Consider the following 11,509-nt stretch of genomic DNA (forward strand, 5'->3'; position numbering starts at 1 on the left):
AAAAGCTTCAAATTAACTAGTTTTCTCCAACAGTTAAAATTTTTAAAAAAATCGGATGCTAACATTGTCTTCCATGATGTGCAACACAAACACCTCTGATCAAATCTAAGAAAAAAGTAGTCTGGGGTTTCATGACCCTTTAATTAACACACAGCCTTTGCGATTTGATAAGCCATAATGGGTTTTCACGACCATGATTTGTAAGAAGTCCTAAAAAGTGAACGCCCAACTGGCAAGTAACGTTTTACAGAGGTGCTTGCCAATGACTTGCGATTTTGAATCGGATTTAGCACTTGATGAATGAAAATCTTGGACTGACTGAGAAGCCAATGGAGTACCGTATTTGTTTAGAAATTGTTTAAGACCAATCGTTTAAGGAAAAAAAGTCTATGGAGTGCAGGGTGATTCTTCAGTATTTCTAGTCTGTTTTTCTAGTAATCTGTACCTTTGCCAAAAATCTGTATTTTTTCAATGTTAAGGAGCATAGACAGTCTCAAAGCTAATAAAGTTAAAGTTGTTAAACCTCCCAAGAATTTTGATTTTATAGGGTCTTAATCTGAAAATCCCATTAGCCAGTTGCGTGAAACATTCAGAATGGAGACGGGAAACTTTTTCCCTAAATATTTAGAAAAATTTAAGTGCAACCATCTGTCCAAAGCTGTAATACAGTGTATAGCCGTTTATTTTCATGTATATAAGAAATGTGACTGAGCATTTTTCATGTCTTGGGGGATGATCACATATGGGGGTCCTGCCAGGGCATATGGGCCTCAGTCAAGGCAATATAAATACATCTAGTGTGACACACACAGACTCCCCGTGGCATTTATGAATCAGGATTTGGCAAGTGGCAAGAGGACTTCCTGAGATCGAAGCCAGAAGTCCCATGTCACACAATCCTGGGATCCCTGTAAACACTGGCTCGATACAGCCTCAGCCATTAAGTGTCTCATTTATATTTCAGCAGCTTCTGCAGCTCAGGGGCAACCAAAGATATTTCTCTCAGGAACAGCACTGTCGCTGTGGGTTTAGTACTGTGAATGTGAGAATATGATGAGCCTGGGAGGAAAATGCAAGACGAAACAAACAATCCTCTTAGACTTTATAAGCCTTCGGGTCCAACCAAAAAAGCACAAAACACGATTACTAATACAGCCTCATGCATTCAAATAAAAGATCCATGCAACAATATAATGAAAATCAGAACAATTTACAACTGTCTGTGCACTGACAGAGAAAGTTGTAGCATCTCCCAGTTCTTGGTGCACTGTTTAATCAAACCCCCACTCCATCTGTCCAGGCATTCATGCAGTCTCTCTCTCTCCCTCTCTCTCTATATATTTTAATGAAAAGTAGGGCAGCGGGAGCCCAAGTCCAGCACATATAATCCTTACAGGCTGCGCTACACTCTGTATGCCACACTGGATTAATCCCACGGGAAACATGGCGAGTCTTCACTAGATTTTAGGTCAGCGTGCCAAGGCACAACTTTCAGTCCCACATTTTTATTTATTTATTCATTTCATCATCCAGTTTGCACATGCCGAGCCATGCCAATGCGGTAAGCACAAGCACATACACCAAATCCACAGATCCTCATCTTCCTCATACCAAATCACTCTCTTTGGAACATTATGTTACCCATGCTATGTCTAAAATATAATATGTATCACAGTGTGGTATTTAAATGAAGCCGAATAAATCTCACATACCAATATATAAAGGCACGGAGGATTAAGGAATGTTGATTTTTCTGTCAAATGCTTTAATATGATAAACATAGAATCCTCCCTCGTGACATTACTATGAGTGAGAAAATATCAACAGTGCAACTTTAAGTGGAGAAACTGGTAAACACTATCAGTTACAAATCTGAACAGGCTCGGTAAACACCACTTCGGCTAACAGAGGCTGAGAAGCTGAATACTTGAAGTCTAATTTGCTCTTGTGAGGGTACTCTTGAGAGTCTACTGTATTAGCTACACTTAATGTTTTTTTATGGCCGCGCTGTTCCTTTGCCTTTCCATACTGTGGGATGTATGAGGCTGTATGAAAAAAACAGATTGAGACATATAAAAAAAAAAAAAAAAAAAAAATTCTCTAATAATTCTTGTTATAGTACCCACTACAGTTTTCCTTCATATTACAACAATCATAGAACAAGTAATGATGTCTTATTCACTAACAAATTAATGTTACGAAGCAGTTCTTTATAAAAGCAAGTCGAAAAGATTCCCAAAACAGCTTCATCGAGTTAAGTTGCAGTCAGATTATCATAATTTTGCAAAGGTTTGTGGGTAAAAAAAGTCTATTGTCAGAAGACTTTCTGTTGGTCAATATAGCGAATTCACATGACAAACATGTACCTGATGCAGAGGTTTAGATGATTTTGTCAGTTTTTTTTTTTTTTTTTCAGATGGAAAAAGCATAAACATTGCCCTTGAAACATACTGAAAAATGTATTAACTCAAGTTTTGATCATACAGGAATACCCCTCACAAACTATGCAGATCCCTACAGTCTTACATTCCATTATATCAAAACACACACACATAAACACACGCAACACTGATATTATATACTGCTACATACATTGGGATCCAAAAGTCTGAGACTTCTTTGAAAGTCTGGGATTCAAAATTTAAATTGAACCTGGAAATAAAAAGAAAAGAAATGCTGACTCAAATTGAATAAGCTTCTTGATCACTAATTGAAAAAAATGTGATATTGATCATGTGATTCCTTTGCACAGATGGTATCTCATTGAAGCACGAACTTCTGACCAAACTTGTGTAGTTAATGTACAGTATATAGCTTGAGTGCGGTTGTAGTCATTTGAAAAGGAAAAAAATTAACCATAAACATGATTATGTAACTGAAACAGCATGTCTCCAGCACACGATGGATTCAGACAGCGCTGATTGTAATAGATATTCTAAACTGATCAATAGCTTCCATGCCCTACAGTGAGCAGCTATGACACATTGTGAACATGTGAACTAGTGTGAGGACACGCTCAGAATTGTACATCCAGAAACGGGACAGAGTGCATTGATCCTCTGTGCTCCAGATCTGTCAGTCAACCTGTGGGTGGGACGTTAAAACATTCACTAGACCACGGGGACTGCCGCAGTGTGTCAAGTCACAATCCATCTACAAAACAACAGTAGCACTAGTCATGTCTGACATCTAGAAGCAAGGAAACAGTTTTGTAGTTTCACAGCGCACTTCAATCACTAAACCCAAAAATTAACATTCTGTCATCATTCACTCACCCTCATGTGGTTTCTTCTGTGGAACATAAAAGAATATGTTTTTGACAGTTATTTTAATATTATTTATATGTAATTAACACATACTAAAATACTAAAAAATACTTTTTTTAAATTCTTTAAATTTATGTTTTATGTATGTGCTTTTGTAATTTTATTTAGTTTTTTTTCTATTTACCTTATAATTTTCCATTGTTATTTCAGTTTTAGTTTTATAAATTTTAGTGCTTGTATATTTCATTTAGTTGATAATGCAACAAATCTAAGATGTTTTTAATCTAATGAAGAAAAAAAAAAAACATTTATAATTTGCGACTTGTGTGTTGCGCACAGAAAAGAAAATCATTAGGAGCGACATGACGGTGAGTAAACAATGCCAAAATATTCATTTTTTGAGGGGTGACCTATCCCTTTAAAGAATCAAACAAGCATTTTCTCATAAATCCTTTGTTGGATACAGAATTGGGATTTACTGACCTACAAAAGCTATCGAGGAAACATGTCTGTGGTACAGTGTCAGTAAAGCATTCGCTGCAGTCCAACAAGAGATTTGTCTCACTCGGTTTCGTCAGGATTCTGAGCAGACATCAGGGGGATGTTTTACATATAACCCCAGCATATCTCTGCTATGTGACTGTCTAACATTTGCAGACAGGAGCCAAATGTGATGGCTCTGAATGAGCAGTGGGTCAGTGGAGCAGCCTGCTCACAGTTTACAGACCCAACACTAATCCCCTGCTTTCCCCATTTACAACTCTCATCTCCATAGCGATATGGGCCAAGAGCCGAAAAAAAGCACCCTGAAGTGGACAAACCATACTCTGACCACTTGCATTCAGAGGCCAAAATTAACCACACCTGCCAATTGAGTATATTTCGCATTATTGATTTCTATGCCTGCAACAATGGGATTATTTGTGACAAACAGCACAGGTCCTCGTCTCATTCGAGATTATACAGATCCTGATTTGTATTTTTTTTTCTTTTTGGAGACTCATAAACCCACTGAATATTACACACATTTGTTGTTGTCACACAGTTCTGAAAAAAAAAAAAAAAAACTTATATGAACCTGTGATTGACACTGAAGGAAGAGTTTACAGAGGTTGTGACAGATGTTTTAGTAGACGGTTAGACTTTTAATTGAATCGCTGATGTCACTTATATTTATACTTCACTTACAGGCCAACTGCTGTTTTATTTACAGGCCATTCACGTTTCGGGCTTTCTGAGTGTTAGTTTCAACCCTGCCCATGCAATAGTTTGGGCTCAGTAAGATTTAATCATGCTATTTTAAGAAATCTCTTATGCACACCAAGGATTCAAATATTATTCCAAGTTAAAATAATTGTTTTGCATTTGAATATATTTTAAAACTTAATTTATTTCTGTGACACAAAGTTGAAATTTCCGCATCATTACTCCAGTCTGATCCTTCAGTAATCGTTCTAATATGATGCACAAGAAACATTTACTAATATTACCAATTTTGAGAACGGTTGTACTGCTTAATATATTTTTTTATAAACATGATACACTTTTTTTTCAGGATTCTTTGATGAACAGAAAGTTTGAAAAATAAATCATTTGTAATTTTATAAATGTCTTTACTGTCACTTAGATTAATTTAATGCATCTTTGCTGAATAAAAGTATTACATTCTTTAAAAAAAGAAAAAGAAAAAAAAAAACTCACTGACCAAAAACTTTTGAACAGTTATGTGTATTCATGTCAGACAAACAATGATTAAATCAAAGGTGCAGAAAAGGGCCCAAATGAAGGTACAGAAAGAGTACATTCATGAATTACTAATGGCAAATACATTACCTTAAAAAAATCTACTCCATAAATACACTAAATGCAAATACAGTCTGCATGACTAATGTATGAGGAGGTGGATGTTGAGAAGCATCACAAGACTATGACTATGCATCAAAAACACTAACGTATACACTGAGAAATCAAATGATATTAAACCAAACACATACCCTTGTGCTTTCAGATAGTTTTGAAATTGAGAATAGTGAGCAAGTAGGTCATGAGCTTTTTGAATTTCAATATTTTATGTCAGCTCTCTCCGTGGAATAAGAGCACTTCTGCTCTGATGGCAAAGACGCAGTGGATTGACTGCATCTGCATCTGTAACTATTGAGGATATTATGATTATGCAATATCAGCTCATTATCTGGGATGTCCATTCATACTCATTTTTGCTTGCTTTGGGACATTCAATACCTGAAAATGAAAGAACACATAATGAAGTTTACACAGAACAAAATTATACATGGAACACAGACGTCACATCCAGACGCAAATTATCTCCATCTAAAAAGATTATGGAGTAGATGAATATCAATTATCTGAAAATAAGTAACAAATACAGAACATGGTTAAAAATGATTCCAAACGGTTCGGTTTGAGAAGGCTTTGACTGAATACTGACGATCACTCAAGAACAAACCATTCGCAAATCAGATCCTCGGTGGATTTCACATTAAATTAGCAGCTTCAGGCTATGGGAGCAAATTAACTTTTCATCTGATTTTTAATCACCCTGAATAGAGATTCTTAAGCTCAGGGATCTCTCTTCTCTTTTCATTAAGTTCACTTCAGAATTTTAAAGCTTATGGGTCAATGAAAACAACTTACAGATTTGTTTTCGACAAAGAAAATACAATTCTAGAACACAGTCTATTAGACACCCGTGAGTAGAGACTAGGCCAGGTTTGAACCCTTTCAGGTACAGGTAATGAATTTAATTGCACTTATTGTACTGTATATCCATTCTGTTTGGACTGGCGTAAAAAAAAACAAAAAAAAAAACACACTAGCTTTTTCTGTAATAGCAAGATGAAAATCTTTCCAGCTTGAGAAGCATGCAGATCTGACTGGTGTGAAATGCTTAATGTACCATATGATCCAATATATTTTAATCATATGAGCACAAACACAATGTCATGTGCTCAAATAGATCTTCATCAGATAAACAACAACACAATAATGCAGAATAAAGCCACATGCTCAAATAAATCTTTATCAGATAAGTGCATGAAGCTACCAGACTCATTTTATCAGTGTTAGGCCTACTTGGGCTAATGTCAAATTAAAAAGTCCACAGCAAAGAAGACGAAAAACTTAATGTATTTAATGTTCTTTTTTTTTTTTTTTACTTTTGCCAAACTTAATTTTCTTTTCATTATAAAGTAAGGACAGCTGTATCCTCCTGACCCTTTTTACTTTCTGCCATCCAAAAATGTAAGATATTAAAAGCATGCTCATCATGGTGGTTTATTCATGTCACTGTATGCATAAACCCAATTTCTTTCTGTATTTTTTAATTATTTAATAGATCCAGTCAAAACAATATGTTCATAAATAAATAAATAAAATTAACTGGTTTAACCAAACTTTATTACATGGTGCTCTGAAATGGCTGATTCTGATTGGTCAGTTTTTCTCTGCTAATGACCATCATCAATAGCAAACATGAATAGGCAGGTGCTTGTATTATAATGCAGATGCACTCTCTCCTTTCACAAAAATGCAACTTGTACCAACTTGCGGCCAAATTATCGACTATGGAGGAAACTGGAGGACTTCAGTATTAATACTTTACAATTCTTTTCAACTTTGGAGAGAAACTGCAGAAATATCATCCTGTCCTGTGTGCTTCTTATTACTTTGTGCTTAAAAACATCCATAAAATGGATTGCTCTCTCACATTGACCACTATACCCTGCTTGTGCTCTCCATTTAATAAAATGACCCACGTATGCGTGGTGGTTCGAGAGATATTGCTCCTCGATAGCAACTGACACTCTGACATTTTGTTAAATGAGATTCTGAGTGTTTACGAACCAAATTTGTTTTGTACCCCTATCTCTGCACTCAAAAATAGCATGAATTTAAATCAATATGACGGCGCTCATCAAACTGGCTGATAATTAACATTAAGAGGACAATCCATTTCACCTCATTTTATTCAAAATGATCACTCAACAAGACAGAAAGACAGATGGATAATTAAGTTGTCAAGCAGATGGCAAGTCCCTCTTGGATACCTGATAATTTCACCATTTTGACCCCCTCACAAGCCTGTGGACAAAATCATGTCATTTCATCAGAGGCCATATGGAAACTCCCAGTTTCCCATCACACATAAATTCACTGATTCAGAGACAGCTTGTTCTGTCTGCCAGGCCACAGAGCCGACGCTGTCTGGCATGACAGAAACTGGTCAGGTTTGCCGTGCTTATGTAGGCTCAAGGCTCAGAAAGATGTCGCAGATGCCAGAGGCAGGTCTTGGTCCTAATAGACAGGGACGAGGAAGTGCAGCAGGACACACATCACACCAACCCAGGTGCTTTCTGGGATACACGGCTGCTGTGTTTTTAATGGAAAAAAAGTAGTTGGTGGTTGCATAATCGTGTTAAGGTCAGAAAAACTGCAGAAGTTAAGAATCTCCCACATCTATAGTCAATGACATATAAGAAAAACCTGGTTATATCATCAGTGTATTCAGAATGGTTTCAAATGTCTTTGAAAACTATCAATTTCAAAGATAACTGTATGAAATACCAGACTAAAATGTAATATAACCGTCATATAAAAAGACCTTGAACACAGGTGAGCACACTTCTTAAAATGTACTTATTTATTTGTTTGTCAGGAGCATTATTTTTCAATAATGAGGTACTATTATAATTTTTAATATTTTTCGATTTTTATATAAAATGTACTTATTTTTCTTTCAGCTATAGTTTATTTTAGTACAACAAGGTAAATGAAAATGAGAATACATGTATACTTTTTATACTTTTGAATAAATTAATAGCACCTTATTAATAGAAACATATCAATAAAAACTTCCCATAACCATTCCCTGTAGTGATATACAGTATAGGTTAGATTCACTAGTGCATCCTGTGCAAAACCATAAATAGCGTATTTCTAACAGAACAAATAGACACTAATGTGTTGCTAGTATAATTTATGCACACTACTCTCTCTACAAAAGCTGAGGGGGGGTCTGCTTTTTCCCGCACAGTCCTGTCATCATGGCTTGCAACATGATTGACAGAACAAAACAGAACAGGAGCTTCAGTGGCAGTCCAGCCATGTATTTTCTTCACGTTACAGCAAATGATTTACTCACTGCCCTTGGGCAAACAAAGAACCCAGTGAACACAACTGAAACAGGATGGATTCATTAGATTAGTCAGAGCAGGGTCTAATTCACAGAGACATCCTCACTCACTTGAGGAATTATCCATGTCCTTAGTCGCAGCCTAAGTCTTGTGTCTCTGTGCTGTAAACAATTATTTCACTCCCAAGATCTGGATCTGCTCTGAGGTGTGATAAAGGAGCTTTCACTCCTCACATTCATCAGACAGACCAAACAAACGGAGGCTGTGATTTCAGGGTATGGCTAAGCGTCATGTAGACACTGTTCATAGTGTATCGCTATAAACAGATGGCACAAGACTAAGCAAAACTCTCATCTGATGTTCCACAGAGAAATGTCCATACAAAAGGTCACAAATATTAGTTAATCACAACTCTTAAAGGGGTCATGAACTGAGAAAATTGAAATTCTCTTATTCTTTTATCATAAGAGTGAACAGTGATGAACTTTACTTCTTAATTCACTTCATTTTCTGTGATCTTGCTTACAAACAAAGCACAATATGATGCAGTATTTTCAGAAATATTGAAACTAAAAGTCTAAGAATTCATTTGGACAACTTCAAAGGCGATTTTCTCAGTATCTTGATTTTTTTGCACCCTCAGATTCCAGATTGCATTGCATTGCATTCCATTGCACATTATAAGGTTCTTTACATTATTCTTTACATTAGGTTCTTCATGTTAAAGAAAAAAGTTATTTTAAGAACTGTCCACTGAAAGATTCTTCGGGGAACCCAAAATGGTTCTTCTATGACATCACAAACCCCTTTTTGGAATTTTTTTAGAATGTATAAAAAGTGTTTAAGAACAACATGACAATATCATCTATAAAATAATACTCAAAAGAAACGTGTAACTGTTTTAATGTCTCTCCTACCATCTCTGGTTGCAACAGGTCCGCCATTAAGGACCTTCTCTAAGAAATAATGGGTATAGTAAAAATGTATATAAGCACTCTGAATCACTCTACAATATAACATGAGAATGTACAGACTTCTAATGACAATCTAAATTACTTCAAAAGACCGAAGGACAAATCTGCAGACATAATTAAGCAACTGTTTTGCATAATATATTAAAACAAGACTGCACTATGAAGTTTTTTTTTTTTAAGATGATGCTCCTTGCAGCTTTTCTGAAGGTCTCAGGTGGTGATGAGGTGCTGATGCAGGTCTCCAGGTGGAGATTTGAGACAATGGGCAACGTGTACTAACAGAAAGACTGGAGCATGACAGACAAAAATATACTATGGAAAGGACTAAAATATTTTTAAGGCATTTTGACTTACAATACTACTCTAGCATGCTTTTCAAAACCTAGCTAGACAGCATTACTATTTGCATTCTCACTCTATAATAGACAAAAATGCTGTGTAGTTACTAGACAGCTCACTAGCTATGAGCCTATATGTTCTCAAATGTTACTTAAGATCATTCTAGAGAGGGACTTGGTAATGCTGCTTAAAGAGACATGATTTACACCCTCGTGCTGCTCCAAATCTGTATACGGCTGTCTTTCTTCTCTGAATAATAAAAGGAGATGTAAGGCAGAATGAGTCTCAGTCACCATTTACTTTGATGAAAGTGAACGGAACAGACTGCATAACATCATCTTTTGTGTTACACAGAAATAAAGGAAGTCGTGTAGGTCTGGAACAACATGAGGGTAAGTAAATGAGGAAAGAATTTCATTTTGTGGTGAAAATTCCATTTAGGTTTTGCTCTGATTGAAAGGTTTATATTGTGTTGATGTAAAAGGAGAGTAGCAGCTGACCAAAGAAAAGCCATTTCAACTCATTTATTCCCTCAGACAGTTAAAGTGCACCTGTTCTCGGTGCACTTTAATGGAAACGGAAGCCTTTAACTTGAGATAATAGGACATGACTGTAAAACACTAGTGTCGGAGGCTTTATTAAAAAAAAGTATCATCTTAATTTCATCATCAATATCATCAGCATCATGTAGCGTAAAAAGTATCTGACATATTAAAGCGCGCACGTTTGACACAGACACATGCTCTTACCTTCAACAGCCCACACAATCCGTATTATCCATAACAAACGAATTATATCCATAATTGCCGTGAATTTGGGCATTTGACTGTAAAGACCTATAATATTCATTGAAAACTTGTTCGGCAGGCCATCTGTGAATACACTATGATCACAAGCACTCGAATAAACCCCATCGGACTGGAAGAACTAAAGCAAGTTTGGACGAAACCACTGAAACGCAGACGAGGGGGCGGGACTGAGTGATGCTCAACAATCAACAATTAATAGTGTCTGCAAGATAATTATATTATATTATATTATATTATATTATATTATATTATATTATATTATATTATATTATATTATATTATATTATATTATATTATATTATAATTGTATGTGATAAAATCAGATCATATTATATGTAATAAAATATAAATTATAATTCAAGTAAATTATTTCATAAATGTATTAATTTTCTTTATACATTTATCTAAATTAAATAATAATGCTTTTAATTAAATAATAATACTTTTTTTAAAATCCAAAAAATAAACAAACTTAATTTCTAAAACTGAAAAAAAACGGATTATTAAAAAAAAAATTAATTAATTTACATATATTTTTATGGATTTATTAATATATATTTTTCCCTATATATGTTAGCAACTGGCAAGAGGAAAATATTTATAAGGTTAGTAATTTAATCTGTATTAAATTACTAATATCTAAATAACTTAAAGACACCGTGGAGGCACTTAAATCAAAATGATTATTTATTTCGAATTTTGAAATAAGTAGCACTCTTCTATTGGATGCACAAGCCAATTAATTTGCCCTGAATTTACTTATTTGATCAAAGACAGCATAAATTCATATTATAGCAACAGTGCCCCCTGGAGTTTGGGTGAAAAATGTGTTGTCTAGGTGCAGGGTGTTGATGGAGTTAACTGATAAATGCATGGGATCGTCTATCAAATAGTTCTCTAATCCCTTGAGTCACTTGCAGTTTTATCATTTTGAAGATAATAAAGCTGACAGATCACACTAGGGGCTG

General features: G+C 35.2%; 1 protein-coding gene across 1 annotated transcript in view; it reads right to left on the bottom strand.

The window, feature by feature from the left end:
- The window catches only part of LOC127945189 (ephrin type-B receptor 2), a 47,938-nt gene extending 37,303 nt beyond the window's left edge, over nucleotides 1-10,635 (bottom strand). Inside the window, exon 1 of the mRNA XM_052541805.1 lies at nucleotides 10,482-10,635. Coding sequence (XP_052397765.1) covers nucleotides 10,482-10,581 — 100 coding nt within the window. The 5' untranslated portion in view covers nucleotides 10,582-10,635. The remainder of the gene's footprint in view (nucleotides 1-10,481) is intronic.
- Between the last annotated feature and the right edge of the window lie 874 nt (nucleotides 10,636-11,509).

The sequence above is a fragment of the Carassius gibelio genome, chromosome A23 (genome assembly GCF_023724105.1).
Source record: "Carassius gibelio isolate Cgi1373 ecotype wild population from Czech Republic chromosome A23, carGib1.2-hapl.c, whole genome shotgun sequence".
Classification (NCBI taxonomy): Eukaryota; Metazoa; Chordata; class Actinopteri; order Cypriniformes; family Cyprinidae; genus Carassius; species Carassius gibelio.